We start from the raw sequence: 19,749 nt of genomic DNA, 5'->3' as shown, positions 1-19,749 counted from the left end.
ACTCAGTTATCAAAGTGATGAGACAGAAGGAGAATATTGTAAGAGACTTAGCAGACAAAAAGAAATGTATAATTATATTAGGAATGGAAGAGAAACATAACCCAGATAGAACCTCAAGAATCAAAGAGGAAAATGAAAAAGTAAGCAGTTTACTACAATTACTTCAGGAAGATGAACCAGAAATAATGAAACAAATCGAAGAGAAGTTCAGACTCGGAAAGTATAGTACAGATAAGACCAGACCAATTAAGATTAAATTCAGGTCACAAACGACGGCAGAGAATATCTTATCCAAAACAGGGAAACTAGCAACAAGGGAACAATATAAAAAGGTATGGATAAAAAGGGAAATGAATAAAGAGGAAAGAGAGGAAGAAAAAGAGAAAAGACTTGAAGGAAAAAAACGAGAACAGAACAGAGTCAGAAAAAGAGAGATTCTATTGGAGAGTAGTGAATATGAAACTAAGGAAATTTGACATACAAGAGAAAAACAAAAGGGAAACAGAGAACACAATGGAAGTGGCAGAAAACTAAGAGTGTCTTACACAAATATAGATGGATTAATAACAGGATTGAATGAGCTGAATGATTATTTGAAGGAAAAAGAACCAGACATAATGGGAATTGTAGAAACAAAATTAAAAGGTCCACTACCACCCAACAGTGTAGGACATGATGCATATAATTATTGGATTAGAAACAGAGAGACAAAGGGGGTGGAGTTATGTTCCTGACTAAGAAGGATATAAACGTGAGGTGTGTCACATATGGAAAGAATACAGTAGAGATGATTATGATTGAAGTGGAAGACAGATATAAGAAGAGCAGAAAGTTTGTGATAAATTATGTACCTCCGAAAACAGCCTCGTGGGAAGAGAGTGAACATAAAAGTATGTTAGAGGACACAAAGATAACATTAAATAAGATAATGGCAGATGGAGGAAGAATAGTTATGATGGGTGACTTTAATTGCAAAGAAATCTGCTGGGAAGAGATGACAGTAAAGGGTGGAGACGGCTCATGGGGAAACGCTCTACTTGAGATGATTACTGACAATACAATGACACAGTGGATACAGGAGAACACTAGGTATAGAAATGAGGAAGAACCATCGAGACTAGACCTAATAATTACATCTGAACCTAGAATAGTGGACAAGATTGAATATTAAACACCAATAAGTAAAAGTGACCACATATTGAACTGGAACTAAATGAAGAAAAATACATGAAAAGAAATGAACAATACAGAAAAGGAAGAATGATGTATGAAAAAACAATCTTTGATAGAATAAGAGAATTCTTTCAAAAAGAAAACTGGGAAGAAATATACAAAGAAGAAACAACAGTGGAAGAGAAATGGAATATTTTGACAAAAATTTACAAAAAAGGAGTGGAAAAGTATGTCCCAAGACAAAAACAAGAAAAAGAATATGTAAAAAGCTGGTACAATGAAAGTTGTAGGGAGTTAAAAGACAAAAGAGACAAAGCTTGGACCAGATGGAAAAAAGACAGAGGGCCTGAAAAATGGAAAATATATACTTGTTATAGAAATGAATATTTACAAACGTGCAGAGAGGAAAAGAGAAAATATGAAAAAGATGTCATAGAAAAGTGTAAAGATCAACCAAATCTATTTTACAGATTTGTAAACAACAAATTGAAAAACAAACAAGACTTGGAGAAATTAAGACAAGGAGTTGAATACACAGAGGAAATCGAAATGGCGGAAATTATGAACAAATATTTTAAATCAGTGTTTACAAGGGAGAACATACAACCTGAAGAGATTGAATGGAAAGAGAAAGTCCCTCCCATGAAAGAAATAGAAGTAATAAAGAACGAAATATTGAAACACTTGAGTAATCTTGATGTCAGAAAATCGCATGGACCAGATGAAATAGCAAACTGGATTTTGAAATAATGCAGGAATGAACTGGCAGACAAAATACATAGCATAATAAACAGTTCCTTGAAAGAAGGAAAAGTTCCAGAAGATTGGAAAAAAGCAAATATAGTGCCTATATATAAAGGAGGAAATAAAGAAGACCCTACCAACTATATACCAGTCTCTCTAACAAGTACAATAGCAAAAATATGTGAAAGAATTGTCAAAAGTAGATGGGTAAAATATTTAGGAAAAAACGTGTTAAATCCAAGGCAACTTGGATTCAGACAAGGACGATCATGCGTCACCAATTTAATATGTTTCTATTCAAGGCTAATAGATATAATACAAGAAAGAGATGGATGGGCTGATTGTGCATTTCTAGACCTAAAAAAAGCTTTTGACAAAGTACCACATAAGAAGTTGCTTAAGAAAGTAGAAACTGAAGGAGGAATACAGGGCAAACTGCTTAATTGGATGGAAGACTTTTTGCAAGAAAGGAAAATGAGAGTAGTAATAAGAGACAAACACTCAAAATGGGATGAAGTAATAAGCGGTGTTCCGCAAGCAACAGTTCTGGCCCCAAAGTTTCCTATATATATTAATGATATGGATGAAAGAATTGAAAGCTTTATGAGCTTCTTTGCAGATGATGCAAAACTACTGAAAAGAGTGAACACGGAAGAAGATTGTGAATCACTATTGAGTGATCTAAATAAAGTATGGGAATGGAGTAGGAAGTGGGAGATGGAGTTCAATACAAAAAAGTGTAGTATAATGGAATTTGGAAAAAGCAAAAACAGAATAACAGGATCATATAAATTGGGAGAAGAAGGAATAAAAAAAGTAGAAAATGAGAAGGACCTGGGAGTCATTGTTATGAATAATATGTCACCTGAGAAACATATAAATAAGATTTTTGGAGAAACTTATAATTTAATAAGAACAATCAAAGTTGCATTTACATACCTGGATGAAGAAATGGTGAAGAAAATTCTAATCACCCTGATAAGACCAAGACTGGAATATGCAGCAACGATATGGTCACCAAGTACAAAAAAATGTATAAAAAAAACTTGAAAGAATACAAAGAGCAATTACAAAATTGGCACCAACACTCTCAAAACTATCATATGAAGAGAGACTAGCAAAATTTGAACTACAGACACTAGAGCAAAGAAGAGAGAGAGGAGATTTTATAGCTATTTACAGAATCATGAAAGGCATAGAAATTACTGATAGAGAGAATCTGATAAAATGGGATGATAGAAATACAAGAGGACACGGAAAGAAAATAAAAAAAGTCAGCTATAGAAGAGATCTGAAAAAGAACAGCTTTCCTCAGAGTAATAGACAGTTGGAACAAGTTAGATGAGAAAGTGGTGTTTGCAAAAATAATACATGAATTTAAAAATAGTTTAGATAAAATGAGATATGAAGACGGGACACGACGAGCATAGCTCCCCTTCCCATAAAATACAACTAGGTAAATACACGTCGAACAGACGGCGAGGATTGACGTCCTGAAGAAAAAGTGAAATTTTCATGGATCTCAACGCAAAGGAAGTACCTATTGTATTTGCAGGGAAGGGGATTGCTCGTGGTGTAGTGGGAAAGTGAGGAAAAAGGAGAAGGGGAGGGATTACTGAGGGAAATCGAAGGAAATGAGGAAGGAGAGGACTTGGTCCAGGCAGGCAGACGCCATGTAAACAAGCGCGGACCGGATCAATTTAGTGACGACGAAGGAACTAACAAAAATGTAAAGATTAGAAACATAGATAAGAGCAGCACAATAGAAGGTGAGGATAATAATTTCCATGGATTTAATGAGGGGGGGACGGATATCAACCTCCACCGACTGGCAAAACTGGAGGAAAAACTTGGATAAATGACCGAACATTGGGAGATTAGGTTCGGTAAAATAGCAAAAAATTCCGGAAAGGGTTGAAAGATTGGAAGAACTAGAGAAGGCGAACAAAAACTTAACTGATGAAATAGAAGAACTAAAAAGACAGTTAAGAGAAGTAAAAGAGGAGAATGAAGAATTGAAAAGGAACAATAAAGACAATAAAGAAACAATAGCAAAAGAGGCACAGGGGTGGAGGAAGATACAGGAAAATAGTAAAGTTGCATTTACTGATATAATTAAACAGCAAATGAAAGAACAAATTGAAGACTCATTTATCAAAGTGATGAGACAGAAGGAGAATATTGTAAGAGACTTAGCAGATAAAAAAAAAAAGTGTAATTATATTAGGAATGGAAGAAAAACATAACCCAGATAGAACCACAAGAATCAAGGAGGAAAATGAAAAAGTAAGTAGATTACTAGAATTAGTTCAAGAAGAACCAGAAATAATGAAACAAATTGAAGAGAAGTTCAGATTCGGAAAGTATAGTACAGATAAGACCAGACCAATTAAGATTAAATTCAGATCACAAACACCAGCAGAGAATATCTTAGCAAAAACAGGCAAGCTAGCAGCAAGTGAACAATATAAAAAGGTATGGATAAAAAGAGAAATGAATAAAGAGGAAAGAGAGGAGGAAAAAATGAAAAGGAAAGAAGCTAAAGAAAAAAACGAGACCAGAACGGAGTCAGAAAAACAAGAATTCTGCTGGAGAGTAGTGAATATGAAATTGAAGAAATGGACCATAACAGAGAGAAACAAAAAAGAAACAGAGAATACAATGGAAATAACAGAAAGTTAAGAGTATCCTACACAAATATAGATGGATTAATAACAGGACTAAATGAACTGGACGAGTATCTGAAGGAAAAAGATCCGGACATAATGGGAATTGTTGAGACAAAATAAAAAGGTCCACTACCACCCAACAGCATAGGACACAATGCATATAATTATTGGATTAGAAACAGAGAGATAAAACAAGGGGGTGGAGTTATGTTCCTGACTTAGAAGGATATAAATGTGAAGAGTGTCACATATGGAAAGAACAGAGTAGAGATGATTATGATAGAAATAGAAGACAGAGATAAGAAGAGCAGAAAGTTTGTAATAAACTACGTGCCCCCAAAAACAGCCTCGTGGGAAGAGAGTGAACATAAAAGTATGTTAGAAGACACAAGAATAACATTAAACAAGATAATGGAAGATGGAGGAAGAATAGTTATGATGGGCAACTATAATTGCAAAGAAGTCTGCTGGGAAGAGATGACAGTAAAGGGTGGAGACGGCTCATAGGGAAATGTTCTACTTGAGATGATTACTGACAATACAATGACGCAATGGATACAGGAGAACACTAGGTATAGTAATGAAGAAGAACCATCGAGACTAGACCTAATAATCACATCTGAACCTAGAATAGTAGAAAAGATTGAATATAAAACACCAATAAGTAAAAGTGACCATATACTGATTGAACTGGAACTATATGAGGAAAAATACATGAAAAGAAATGAACAATATAGAAAAGGAAGAATAATGTATGAAAAAACAAACTTTGATAAAATAAGAGAATTCTTTCAAAAAGAAAACTGGGAAGGAATATACAAAGAAGAAACAACAGTGGAAGAGAAATAGAATATTTTGACAAAAATTTATAAAAAAGGAGTAGAAAAGTATGTCCCAAGACAAAAACAAGAAAAAGAATATGTAAAGTGCTGGTACAACAAAAGTTGTAGGGAGTTAAAAGACAAAAGAGACGAAGCTTGGACCAAATAGAAAAAAGACAGACCTGAAAAATGGAAAATATATACTTGTTATAGAAATGATTATGCACAAGTGTGCAGAGAGGAAAAGAGAAAATATGAAAAATATGTCATAGAAAAGTGTAAAGATCAACCAAAACTATTTTACAGATTTGTAAACAAACTGAAAAACAAACAAGATTTGGAGAAATTAAGACAAGGAGGAGTTGAATTCACAGAGGAAATTGAAATGGCGGAAATTATGAACAAACATTTTAAATCAGCGTTTACATGGGAGAACATACAACCAGAAGAGATCGAATGGAAAGAGAAAGTCCCCCCCATGAAAGAAATAGAAGTAACAAAGAACAAAATATTGAAACACTTGAGTAATCTTGATGTCAGAAAATCGCATGGACCAGATGAAATAGCAAACTGGATTTTGAAAGAATGCAGAAATGAACTGGCAGACAAAATACATAGCATAATAAACAGTTCCTTGAAAGAAGGAAAAGTCCCAGAAAATTGGAAAAAAGCAAATATAGTACCTATATATAAAGGAGGAAATAAAGAAGACCCTACCAACTATAGACCAGTCTCTCTAACAAGTACAATAGCAAAAATATGTGAAAGAATTGTCAAAAGTAGATGGGTAAAATATTGAGAAAAAAACGTGTTAAATCCAAGGCAATTTGGATTCAGACAAGGACAATCATGCATCACCAATTTAATATGTTTCTATTCAAGGCTAATAGATATAATACAAGAAAGAGATGGATGGGCTGATTGTGCATTTCTAGACCTAAAAAAAGCTTTTGACAAAGTACCACATAAGAAGTTGCTTAAGAAAGTAGAAACTGAAGGAGGAATACAGGGCAAATTGCTTAAATGGATGGAAGACTTTTTGCAAGAAAGAAAAATGAGAGTAGTGATAAGAGACAAACATTCAAAATGGGATGAAGTAATAAGCAGTGTTCCACAAGGAACAGTTCTGGCCCCAATAATGTTTGCTATATATATTAATGATATGGATGAAGAAATTGAAAGTTATATGAGCTTCTTTGCAGATGATGCAAAACTGTTAAAAAAAAAGTGGACACGGAAGAAGATTGTGAGTCACTACAGAGTGATCTAAATAAAGTACAGGAATGGAGTAGGAAGTGGGAGATGGAGTTCAACACTAAAAAGTGTAGTATAATGGAATTTGGAAAAAGCAAAAACAGAATAACAGGATCATATAAATTGGGAGAAGAAGGAATAAAAAAAGTAGAAAATGAGAAGGACCTGGGAGTCATTGTTATGAATAATATGTCACCTGAGAAACATATAAATAAGATTTTTGGAGACACCTATAATTTAATAAGAACAATCAAAGTTGCATTTACTTACCTGGATGAAGAAATGGTGAAGAAAATTCTAATCACCCTGATAAGACCAAGATTGGAATATGCAGCAACGATATGGTCACCAAGTACAAAAAAATGTATAAAAAAAACTTGAAAGAATACAAAGAGCAATTACAAAATTGGCACCAACACTCTCAAAACTATCATATGAAGAGAGACTAGCAAAACTTGAACTACAGACACTAGAGCAAAGAAGAGAGAGAGAGGAGATTTGATAGCTATTTACAGAATCATGAAAGGCATAGAAATCATTGATAGAGAGAATCTGATAAAATGGGATGATAGAAATACAAGAGGACACGGAAAGAAAATCAAGAAAGACAGCTACAGAAGAGATCTGAAAAAGAACAGCTTTCCTCACAGAGTAATAGACAGTTGGAACAAGTTAGATGAGAAAGTGGTGTGTGCAAAAACAATACATGAATTTAAAAATAGTTTAGATAAAATGAGATATGAAGACGGGACACGACGAGCATAGCTCCCCTTCCTGTAAAATACAACTAGGTAAATACATAGGTAAATATGGGACAGCCTAGTGTAGGCCATGTTGTCTTGTTCAGTCTCCTCCATTTTTACAATTTTATTTGAATTCATGTGTTGTTCCAGCTTGGGTTATATCATCTAAGCAGTGGTTGCACTAGTGAGATATAGTGTGAAGAGTGTGTGTTATTTGGGATTTGGCATAGAACTGTGTCCCTCTCATTTTCATGTGATGTTCTTTTGAAAGGATTTTGGTTTTTGAGTGTAGGTGTCCTAAAAGGGGTGGATTTGGTGCATCCAGTTATTACTCTCAGTGCTCCATTCTGTAGTGTAAGTTGTTAATGTTTGATTTGCTGATTATTGGAAACCATGCTGTGAAGGCATATTCTAGGGTGGTTTTTATGAATTGTTTATAGGTGGATATTATAATTTCTCTTTGTTTCCCAAAGTGTGCATGTATATATATATTATTATTATCTTGTACGTATATACAAACAAGTCCTTGATATGTGGGTTAAATATCATGCAAGTTTTGTCATTAGTTTGACCAAGTTGTTATTTTATCTACAGTATGCGCGGAAAGTAATGACGCTGCCCTTAATGAAACCTGTAAACTGAACTGAAGGTGAAGGTTAGTTTGCATGTGAAAATATGAAATAATGCAAATTATGGTACTTACATATAGAAATTGGGTAAAATGAATATCCCTTCCTCTTATCACCTTCTGGAGACATCCTGGAACTGATAGTGCAAGGTTCTGGAGGGTTGTGTCAGGAATGGAGGCCCAGAGCTGGCGAATATCAGATTCCAACCGTGGCACTGATGAGGTGTCCATGTCACGTAATTTTCTTTTCATTAAACCCCAAAGGTTTTCCATCGGGTTGATATCAGGACTGTTACCTGGCCAGTCTTTAATATAACTCACTTCACAGTCTCTTAGCCAGTCTGTCACAAGTTTGGCTGTGTGAGCAGGTGCTCCATCCTGCATAAAAACCTTGGCCTTGGTCTCCACAAAACAGTCAGGAAGATAGTCAGCTAATAACTGCAGATAGTTGTACTTATTTATTTTTTCATTAGCAGGGAGTACAACCAGCTTGCCACCACCATAATACGTAAATCCTGCCCAAACCATAAGTGAGGCAGGGTGCTTGACGACCTTGTTTGTGAAGCGAGGTTTCAAGGGGTCATCACCAGGCTTGCGGTAGACCTTGGCTGCTGGGGTGCTAGTCACTGTGAAAGTCGAATCGTCACTTCAGAAGACTGTTTTCCACTGTTCATCTGTCCATGTTGAATATTTCCTGGCAAATTTTAGACGTTTAACAACTTGCCAACGAGTAACCCAAGGAGTAGTGGGGGCACGGTAACTTTTATAATTCAGGTCATTGTGTAGTAGCTGCTGGATCGACCTGATAGAGACATCACCAAGGAGATTCGGGTTCTTCTCTTTCAGAAGTCTTGCCTATCAATGAGTTTTCTGGTCCTAAATGTAGTCTTGTGAGGTCTACCAGGCTTCGGCAAAGGGGCAGGAACACAGACCTCCCCAGAGTCACGGTACCGCTTGAGCAACTGCTGCACTGTACGTAGCTTAACACCTGTGAGTCTCGATATTTCGGGTAATTTATGGTCCGCCCTGAATAATATAACTATTTCAACATGTTTGTCCTTATCCAGGGTTTGTTTGGGCATGGTAAGGGGTATATAGGAGGCACAATTGGGTGGTAACACGAGCCCAAAAAAATACAAACACTCATCACAACGAACCATGTGTTACTGAGATAAACAAACCGCTGCCACACACTCATACGGTGTGCCAGTTGCCGCATAGAAAACATCAGCTCATACCACGCTTCATTTGGTGGTACTTTTGAGGGCCAAAGACTTTCTGTGAAAAGTAATGACGCTTAGCATAAAGCGTCATTACTTTCCGCGCATACTGTATTATTATTATTTATTTTATTTTAGCTTCATCATAGATTATTATTATTATTATTATTTTTTTTTTTTCCCACTGTGCTGGGTTGTCAGGTCATCTGCATATTAGATAATATAGGTGTTAAGTTCTGCTTAGGGAGTTGGTATATCACTCATGAGGATGTTGAACAGTAATGGAGAAAGTATTGCATCCTAAGGGACTCTATAGTATAATCTTTTTTGTAACTGAGATGTGTGTTTTGGGTCACTCCCCCAATACTTACCTAGTTGTTCCTTACAGGAAGGGGAGCTATGCTCGTGGTGTTCCATATTTGTATCTTGCCATATCTAGTTTGCTCTTAAATTCTTGCATTGTTTTTGCACACACTGTTGTTTTGTCTAATATGTTCCACACATCCACCATTCTGTGTGGAAAGCTATTCTTTTTCAGATCTCTTCTATAACTGTCCTTTTTGAGCTTTCTTCCATGTCCTCTTGTGTTTCTCTTATCACAATTTAGTAAGTCTTCTCTATCAAGGATTTCCATGCCTTTCATAATTCTGTAGATGGTCAAAAGTCACCTCTTTCTCTTCTTTGTTCCATAGTTGGCAACTCCAATTTTAACAATCTTCATATGAGAGTTTTAATAGTGTTGGGGCCATCTTCATAGTTGCTTTCTGGGTTCTCTCAATCTTCTTTATATTCTTTTTTGTACTAGGTGGCCATAGTGTCACTGTGTACTCCAATTTAGGCCTTATCAATGTGACTAGTGTGATAATAATTAGTTGTTGGGAGCACTGATTAGCACTGTCATTTTTGCATTTGGCAATACTGTGTATCATTATTTACAGTGGCAGCATGGTTGGTCTAGGTCCTGCATACCAAACTATTTCTTACTGTTAATGTGTGAGTATTTCTTTTATGTTGTTTTGTCTAGTGTTAATACTGTTTTGTATGATTGTCAGTATTTTGTTTTGTCTGTTATGTGTTGTGTTAATGCCGTGTTGTATGATTGTTGGTAGTTATTTTGTTTTGTCTGTCTCTCTGTTATAGATATGGTAGCCTGGTATTTTGTTGAATAAAGCTTGGAATTTGCCACCAAGCATTTCAGTCTCATTTCAATTTATTCAACAAATACCCATCATGGCTAAGCTGCTGAAGCCATCCAGACTGGACACAGATCCCAGCTCACCTACAGTGGCCAAAGAGTGGAAACATTGCTACTGAACATTTACTAACTTCATCGAGGAGAGTGGAGATGCTGCACCAGACAAAATGAGGGCTCTAGTGAATTGTGTGTCCACGAATGTGTATGAACTCATTGAAGACTGTGCTACATATGAGAGTGCTATTACTAGAGAGTGCTTATGTAAAATTACTGAATGAAGTTTTTGCTAGGCATGTTTTGGCAACACAATGACAACAGCCAGGTGAATCCCTTGATGAATTTCTAAGGGAGTTACATAAGCTAAGCAAGGATTGTAACTTCAAGGCAGTCACAGCTAAACAATATCGGGAGGAGCTGGTGCTTGATGTATTTATTAACAGTATTGCCCCAGCATTCATTCGTCAGTGCCTGCTAGAAAATAAGTCATTGAATCTGGAAGCTGCATACAGTCAAGCCTGTACATTGGATCTCGCCCAGCATAATGCCAATGCATATACATCTCCACTGCCTGTTCCTCATGCTGCTGCTTAATTCCAGGACAGCAGGAACAGCCCAGTGATGACCAACAACAGCAGTCAACAAAAGAGGAGGCAGAAAGATCACCTGGAGATTCAACTGTTGCCGCTGCATACTTATCTAAGAAGAAATGCTATTTTTGTGGTAAAGCATTCTACATTACAGGTAGAGTGAGTTGTCCTGCACATGCTGTTACATGTAACAAATGTGGTAAAACAGGTCATTTTGCAAAAGTCTGTAGATCCAAGGCTAAGGCTTCAGATAGCACTACTGCTATGCTGTATAACCCCACTCTGCTTACAATTGCTACCACTTTTCCAAAGAATCTTTTACATGCAGCTACAGACGTCCCTGTAAATGGTCATTCATTGAAGGCATTAATTGACTCTTGCAGTTCAGATAGCTCATAAGTGAGAAAGTAGCACAGAAACTGGCAGTAGTCCCTGTGAGCAAGGAGATCTCAATGGCATCAGTATCTTTAAATACTAGTTCCCCTGGGTATGTTACAGTAGACTTAGTGCATCTTGATCAAAGTTATCAATGTATTCAGCTAGGGGTCTTAAAGGATTTATGTTGTGATGTTATCTTGGGTCATGACTTTCAAAAGCAACATAAGAGCATAACTTTTCAGTATGGAGGAAATAAGCAAAGTTTAATGATAACTGGTACAGAACCTGTCTGTGCATTAGAAACAGCTGATATTGAGGAGCCATCACTGTTTCCAAACTTGCCTCAACAGTGTTAACTTATTGCAGTCAAATCTAGATGCTGTAGTAAAGATGACCAGTTGTTTGTAAAGGACCAGATATCACATCTCCTATCTGAAGGTATCATTGAGCCAAGCATATCCCCATGGAGAGCACAGGTTGTAGTAGTAAAAGATCCACTTCACAGGCTCAAAAAGAGACTTTGTATTAACTACTCCTAAACCATAAACCAATACACAGAACTAGATGCATACCCCCTCCCAAGGATAGAGGACATGGTACACGATCTTGCAAAATATGATGTGTTTTCCACATTTGACTTGAAGAGTGCATACTACCAGATCAGCATTAAAGAGAGAGAGGAAGTATACTGCTTTTGAGGGTGCAGGGAAGTTGTATCAGTTTTGTAGGATTCTATTTGGTGTCTCTAATTGTGTAGCAGTATTTCAAAGAGCTATGGACCAACTAGTCGAAGATGAGAATCTCAAAGACACTTTCCCATACCTGGATAATGTTACTGTAGCTGGATCAACTCAGGTTGAACATGATGAAAATGTTAAGTTCTTGAAGGTTGTTCAGAATCAGAAGCTTACCCTCAATGAATCCAAATCAGTCATGTCTGCTTACAATCAGTGTTCTAGGGTATTGTGTCATTAATAATGTGATATAGCCTGACCCTGACAGATTATGTCTCCTTCAACAATTATCACCTCCTACAAATATGGGGTCTCTGAAGAGCTCAAGGGTTGTTGGCATATTATGCCAAATGGATCCCTGGTTTCTATGATAAAATCCAACCCTTGGTAAACACAAAAACTTTTCCATTGGGTGAATCGGCACTAGCTACCTTTAACTCCTTGAAAAAGCAACTTATGGATGCCTCTCTGCAGTCTGTGGATGAGTCTTTCTTTTGTTGTGGAGTGTGATGCTTCAGAAGTCGTTGTCTCAGCAGTCTTAAACCAGTTTGGTTGGCCAGTAGCTTTTATGTCAAGAACGCTCCAAGGAAGTGAGTTGCACTATCCAGCTGTAGAAAAAGAGGCTACAGCCATCATTGCAGCGGTTCGCAAATGGAGCCATTTTGTAGCTAGACGGCATTTTACTCGGGTTACTGATCAGCATTCTGTGATGTTTAAGTGAGACAACAGGAAGTGAACTAAAATAAAGAATAGCAAGATACAAGAGTGGAGGTTGGAGCTGACATCATTTAGTTATACATGTGAGATATAGAAGGCGAGGCGTGAGAGTACCGGTACCAACAGTGGTTTGTGGAAATGTACAAAGTATACGGAACAAGATAGATGAACTTTATGGCCTCACAAGATGGACATATGAATACCGTGAATCATCCTTAATTTGTTTTACCAAGACGTGGCTACAACATGATAAAGACCCAGACTCTGCTTATATCCTAGATGGTTTCACATTAAAACAGGGAGATAGGTCAAAAGACTCTGGAAAGCAAGCTGGTGGTGGTGTCTGTGCATATGTAAACAACAGGTGGTGTACAGATATCACTGTGTATGAGCGGATTTGTAATGAAAATATTGAATACTTAACTCTTGCACCAAGGCTGTTCTACTTACCATTTGAGTTCACTAAAGTATTTGCTACAGTTGTATATATACCACCAAGTGCTTATGTGAAGTTAGCAGAGAACATTTTGTATGCAGCTGCAAGTAAGGTCGAAAACAAAAATCCTGATGCTGTCAAAATTATTACAAGTGACTTTAATGATTGTCAATTTGGCAAGTGTGTTCCTCAGTACCAACAACATATAAACTTTCCAACCAGGAAGAATAAATTGTTAGATCCTTTTCTCTGTAATATAATAGTTACGTAGCCAAAAAATTAAAACCATGAGGCATATCCAATTATGACATGTGTCATCTCACTCCCATATATAGACAACAATTGAAACGTACTAAACCAACAGAAAAACTATTATATACTTGGAATAAAGATATAAATTAGACCTTACTGGATTGTATGGAGTGTACAGATTTTGATGTATTATTTGACAGTAATGCTATTGATCTTAATATTGATGTGTTGAACTCGTACTTGAAATTTTGCATTGACATAATTGTTCCAAAATTTTTTTTCAAATGCCTCCCAAACAATAAACCATGGGTAACAAAAGAACTGAAGGATTTACTAAACAAGAAAAAACACATTCTTCGTGTTAATGATAAAAATCAGTTAAAAGAGGTTAAAAAAGAAATTGATCAAACTCTTTCTTTATGAAAAAAATAGGTATAAAATCAAGGTGGAAAACTTGTTTAAGAGTGACACAAAATCAGCTTGGAATGGTGTTAGACAAATGATAGGAATGAAGAAGAACAAGGTCAATTATAGAGTAAAAAATGTAACAGACTTTTGTAATGATCTTAATGTTTTCTATGCAAGGTTTGATAAATATGGCTTCTCTGCTGAACGATCACATCACAAATTTTCACTGTAACAGGGGAGACTCGTGCATTGTTGTCACGACTGATGAGGTACTCAAAGCTTTACAATCTATTAAGATTGGTAAGGCTGCTGGGCCAGATAAAATTAATGGAAATGTACTGAAGTTATGTAAAGAACCATTAGAGCCTTTTTTGTGTAAAAATTTTCAGCAATCCTTGGATAATGCCTGTATACCTACCTTATGGAAAACATCTGAATTAATACCAGTACCCAAAAAATCACCACCAACCTGTAAAAATGATTATCACCCAGTAGCCTTGACTTCCATTATGATGAAATGTTTAGAGAAAATCGTAAAGGGAATACTATGTGAGCAGGTCAGACATTTTACTGATCCCTTTCAATTTGCCTATACTAGAAATCGGTGTGTAGAGGATGCCACTTTGTCTCTTATTCGTTTTGTACTTAAGCATACGGATAAACCAAATACCATAAACTCCAAATATTTTGCTAAGATATTATTTGTAGATTTTTCAAGTGCCTTCAGCACCATACAGCTGCACATAATGATGCAAAAGTTAAATAATATGAACGTAAATGCCAACCTGATATTGTGGATTAATGATTTTCTCACATGTAGACCACAATATGTTAAATTTCTTGATACTAAATCAGATGTCATTATTACAAACACAGGCGCTCCACAGGGATGTGTATTGTCACCCATATTATTCACTTTATACATTAGTGACTGTCGATGCCGTGCCAATAACTGTCAATTTTTTAAATACACAGATGATACTACCCTTGCTAGCCTGTGTACTAATGATGATATCATGTTTCGAGAAGAAGTAGTGTTTCAATGAATGGTGTAATGACAACTACCTTGAACTTAATGTTAAGACAAAGTAAATGGTTATTTGTTTTAGTACCGCACAAGTTGCTCAACAGTCATTAAATATAAATGGGGAACTTTTGTAGATACTGTTAATGAATACAAATATCTTGGCATGAGTCATAGATTATAAGTTCAGTTTTAACAGTAATGCAGAGGCAGTGTACAAAAAGGTAAATTCCAGCATGTACTTTGTAAGGAAACTGTACAAACATAGAATTGACACAAAAATCATGGATTTATTGTATTCCACTGTAGTACAGTCCGTCATTTCATTCTCCATCACCTGTTGGTATGGCAACTGCAGCATAGAATTAAAAAATAAACTTACAAGAGTAATAAAGAACTGTGGAAAACTGGGTGTTCAAAATAAGATTTCATTGCTGGACATATACAAAAGGAGTACAATCCAAAGATGTCATGTAATTATCATTGGTGCAACACACCCACTGCATGACAGTTACCAAATGTTACCTTCAGGAAAAAGACCGAGATCTCTGAAAAGCAGAACAGCTAGGTTTTCAAAATCCTTTGTACCAGCTAATATAAGAATCCTAAATGAGGAAAAATTAAACATATCATAGGGTAGACTGTTAAGGCTTGAAACTGAGATGGTAATTTTTTGTATTTCTCTAGCTTTTGTGTAAATGAGATTTTGATAACCACTGTAAGATTGTAGTAGCTCATCTATGCATGATTGCCCTCAATTTCTTATGAAAACACACAAGACAAATTTCATGTAATTTACGTGACCTATAAAGAATTTTATTATTTATTTATTTATTATCCTAGGAAACAGAATGTTGTGCCAGATACCTTGATTTGTGCTTATTGTTGTTCTCTTTACTCTTGTGTTGAATCTCACTGACATCCATGAGAGTCTTTGCCATCCTGCGGTCACTCCGCTTTTGTATTTTGTGTGCTCTAAGAACCATTTCCCTTCTAAGTCTGTGCACAACAAAAACCACAAATCCATTATCCTGTAAAAGGGGTCCTCATTAAAGCCACCCAGCCAATGGAACACCTGAATATTGACTTCAAGGGACCTTTGCCCTCTACCACAAACAATAAATACAACTTAAAGTTTTGATGAATATTCACGTTTTCCCTTTGCATTTCCCTGTCCAAATATGCATTAAAAAACAGTGATCAAATCTCTTGAATCTATCTTTAGCCTTGTGGAATGCCCAGTTTTATTTATTCAGATCAAGGTCCTTTCATTTCCCAAAAACTGAAGATGTACCTTTTCCAGAAGGGGGTTGCAACAAGCTAAACACCTTATCACCCAGTGGGTAACGACCAGGTCGAGAGATACAAAGGCATTATTTGGAAAGCTATTTGTTTAACACTTGAGACTCATTGTTTGAAGAATCAACACTGGGAGATGGTACTTCCTGAGGTTTTACATTTAGTAAGATCGCTTTTATGTACTGCAACCAATAAGACCCCACATGAACATTTCTTTAGGTTTCAATGACGTTCTAGTCTTGTAAATACAGTACTGTTACGGATCTGCAATTAACTCACCTTTTCTATGGCACATGAGCCGTGATCCTGGAATCACGAGTGATGGAGGAAGCTCACATACAATTGTCCGGGTCAGGGAAAGGCAGAAGTGTCACTTTCTTCACTTTATTCTGACTAACGAACAGGAGGATTAACACTTGTGTTTAACACCGGGTCTAAGCTTGCACTGCTATCCGGGGTGTGGCGGGTGATGCCGAGACCCCCCCCTGGCGTCCACCCACACATACCCTTGCTACATACCCCTTGCTTCCTCTCCGAATCACGCATCAATCACACGTTACAAATCACGTCACGTCCATACTAACCATCCAGGCGCACTATGCAACATTCATTCATGCTCTTTCGCCACATTATCCCCCTCTACAAAGCTTGACGACCCGTCAGCTTTCATCTACAGACTTACAAAAGAACTTAAAACATTTTGTATCAAAAATAAAACATCACTTCTTCATTAGGAAAACATTACATCTACAGAACACTTAAACACATCAAATGTCAATCACATAGTCCGTTAACCACGCTGGTAACTTTCTACTTCTGGGAAGTCGACCAGGTCTCTGATCTCTCTCTACTTCATCTTCACTTTCTCCGAGTCTTCATATGTTACACCTTCGTCACTCTCAGTGTCACTATCACTATCATATTCACGTTCAGCACCAGGGCTATGATCACCATCATCACAACTACTACCACTACTGTCACTGTCTCTCTTACACTTCTCGTCTGCCTCGGTGGTGCTGTGAGCGACGGTCACTTTCCGCACATCCACCTCAGGCTCCCGCCGTGAGCAATGCACACACTCAGGTGGGCAGGGACGGCGACTTAGGCTGTCGGCGTTGTTATGCACCCGGCCAGGTCGGTGCTCGATCTCATAGTTATACTGCTCCAGTTTTCCAATCCACCTGGCCAGCTGTCCTTCCGGTTCCTTCATCGTCTTCAACCATCTCAGGGCGGCGTGATCCGTACGAATGGTGAAGCGCGTGCCATACAGGTAGTGATGGAAGTGGGCGAGTGCTTTCATCACCGCTGCCAACTCCTTCCGTGTGACGCAGTAGTTTCTTTCCGCCTTGCTAAACTTAGCACTGTAGTAACCCACGACATACTCCTTCCCATCACGAAGCTGTGACAACACGGCTTCCACACGCTCTTGGCTCGCTTCCACCAACGCTCGCTTCAGTGCCACGAAAGCTTGCTGGCACTCCTCGCTCCACTCGAAAGCTGCTCCCTTCCTCGTCAGATGGTGCAGTGGGGCGGCAATAGTGGCGAACCCTGCCACAAACCTCCGGTAGTACGTGCACAAGCCCAGGAAACTGCGCAGCTCCAAGACATTCTGAGAGACTGGCCATCCTTCCACAGCGGTGACCTAGAGTGAGTCCGTCCTCACACCTTCCCTGCCGACGACATGCCCTAAGAACGGCACTTCTGACTTGAATATAGTGCACTTCTTTGGATTCAGCTTCAGGCCAGCCTTCCTCATGCGGCTGAACACTTCTGTGAGCCTAGCCAGCTCCTCCTCGAAGCTGTTTCCAAACACCAGCACGTCGTCTAGGTAGACGACTGCCGCCTTCCATTGCATACCGTCGAGTACACGTTCCATGAGACGCTCAAAGACTCCAGGGGCGTTCATGAGGCCAAAGGGCATCACGTTCCAGTGCCACAGGCCTTGCCCAATCGAGAAGGCTGTCTTGTTTTTATCCTCAGGCGCCATCTCGGCTTGATGATAGCCTGACTTCAAGTCCAGCGTGGAGAACCACTGGACCCCACTGAGATCGTCTAGCGTCTCGTTGATGCGGGAGAGAGGGCAAGCGTCAGGGACAGTGACAGCGTTCAGCGCCCGGTAGTCTACGCAGAACCTCCGACTTCCATCCTTCTTCGTCACTAGGACTACCGGCGAGCACCACGGGCTGTCTGACCGCTCAATCACTCCCGTTGCCGCCAACTCTCGGACCAGCTTCTATATTTCTTCTCTCTTCGCTGGTGGGACCCGACGAGGCGCTTGCTTGATGGGAGGACTATCTCTAGTATAGATGCTGTGTTGAACCAATGACGTGCGACCCAAGTCCATGTCTCCACTGCTGAACACGTCATGGTACTGTGCAAGTAATGCCTTCACTCCACTCTCCTGCTCATCTGTCAGCTGCGTGATACTCCTCCCCGCCAAGTCTACCAAGTACTCAGGCAGGCCCTCTGGTCGGTCCTTCTGTTTCTTCTCCTCCTTCGGTGTCTCCATCTTAATGTTAGCGGTGGTGATAGTGGTGGATGCGGTGCGGTGCAAGGTCGTAGTAGCAGAGGTGAGGGTCACTCTTCCCTTCCGCGCTTTACCTTGGCTGGGTGACTTGACGGCCTGAGATCTCTGCCCTCTGGGTTCCCTTACCTCATCCCTCGTGGCCATCTCTCCATTAGTATTCAAAGGCACTTCATAGCCTCTCGCTGACATCCTCCTGGAGATCAACACACGCCCCCACGCGATTAAGGAAATCCAACCCCAACAGGCATTCATCTTCCATCTCCGCCACAAGTACAGGCAGGCGCTCAGTCACCCTCCCTACGGCCAGATTAACCCACACCGGTCCCTTCACCGGTACACAGTCTCCTGTAACTCCGCACAGTTGCTGACCCACGCATTTCACACCACGTCCCGGTAGGACTCCCTCTCGTACGAAGGTCCTCTCTGCCCCCGTATCCACTACCATCTCCACTTGGCGTCCATTGATATTCCCCGCCACCTTGATGGCGTCGGACGCCGCCACCTGACGACACCTTAGATGACTTGGGGGCGCCCGAGTGCTCTGCTGGGAAGGTGCCCCGGCCCCCAGCTGCTTCAAGTTTCCCGCCGACGGCGTCACCCCCTTGGGCTGGCGGCACTCAGAGGAACTGTGCCCTCGTATTCCACAACTCCAGCGACAGGGCTCGAACATCGGTCGCATTCCGTCCTCCAGCGACCGTACCCTCCTCTTGCAGTCGTGCTTTTTGTGACCTACCTGGCCACAGTTGAAGCACGATCCTTTGAAAGGCTTGGAGCTCACCTTTCCACCAGATTGGGATGCCTTGCCACTTGCCTGCGCACACCTGGCTCAAGCACGGCTCGGGCGACGCTTTCACCCCGACGCGTCGCTGGGAGGTGGGGGAGCAGCAGGGCTGATGCTTGTGAGAAAGGCTTCAAACTCCGCTGCCCTTGCCAAAGCCTC

General features: G+C 39.2%; 3 protein-coding genes across 3 annotated transcripts; 2 read left to right on the top strand and 1 right to left on the bottom strand.

Moving 5' to 3' along the window:
* Positions 1-724: 724 nt before the first annotated feature.
* Positions 725-13,824, top strand: LOC143028322 (uncharacterized). Its single transcript, XM_076190248.1, has 2 exons — positions 725-10,245; positions 10,393-13,824. Exon 1 carries the CDS (start codon positions 725-727, stop codon positions 1,169-1,171), a length of 447 nt encoding a protein of 148 aa, XP_076046363.1. The 3' UTR covers positions 1,172-10,245; positions 10,393-13,824.
* On the top strand, positions 10,483-11,433 carry LOC143028045 (uncharacterized). Its single transcript, XM_076189687.1, has 3 exons — positions 10,483-10,536; positions 10,766-10,955; positions 11,045-11,433. The coding sequence occupies exons 1-3, from the start codon at positions 10,483-10,485 to the stop codon at positions 11,431-11,433; spliced, it is 633 nt and encodes a 210-aa protein (XP_076045802.1).
* Positions 13,825-18,978: 5,154 nt separating the features above from the next.
* Positions 18,979-19,479, bottom strand: LOC143028044 (uncharacterized). Its single transcript, XM_076189686.1, has one exon. The coding sequence runs from the start codon at positions 19,477-19,479 to the stop codon at positions 18,979-18,981; it is 501 nt and encodes a 166-aa protein (XP_076045801.1).
* Positions 19,480-19,749: the final 270 nt, after the last annotated feature.

This window comes from Oratosquilla oratoria, chromosome 9, assembly GCF_046742065.1.
Source record: "Oratosquilla oratoria isolate Oo_2021 chromosome 9, ASM4674206v1, whole genome shotgun sequence".
NCBI lineage: Eukaryota > Metazoa > Arthropoda > Malacostraca > Stomatopoda > Squillidae > Oratosquilla > Oratosquilla oratoria.
Note: the sequence above shows the minus strand (reverse complement) of the source record. Positions and strands in the feature narration are given on the sequence as shown.

Excerpts from the sequence above, each read along its gene's own strand:
- LOC143028322 (XM_076190248.1), top strand. The coding sequence starts at position 725 with ATGTTCCTGACTAAGAAGGATATAAACGTGAGGTGTGTCACATATGGA.
- LOC143028045 (XM_076189687.1), top strand. The coding sequence starts at position 10,483 with ATGGCTAAGCTGCTGAAGCCATCCAGACTGGACACAGATCCCAGCTCA. Across the intron at positions 10,537-10,765 it reads CAGATCCCAGCTCACCTACA|CCAGGTGAATCCCTTGATGA; the intron begins GTGGCCAAAGAG and ends CAATGACAACAG. Across the intron at positions 10,956-11,044 it reads GAATCTGGAAGCTGCATACA|GACAGCAGGAACAGCCCAGT; the intron begins GTCAAGCCTGTA and ends GCTTAATTCCAG.
- LOC143028044 (XM_076189686.1), bottom strand. The coding sequence starts at position 19,479 with ATGTTCGAGCCCTGTCGCTGGAGTTGTGGAATACGAGGGCACAGTTCC.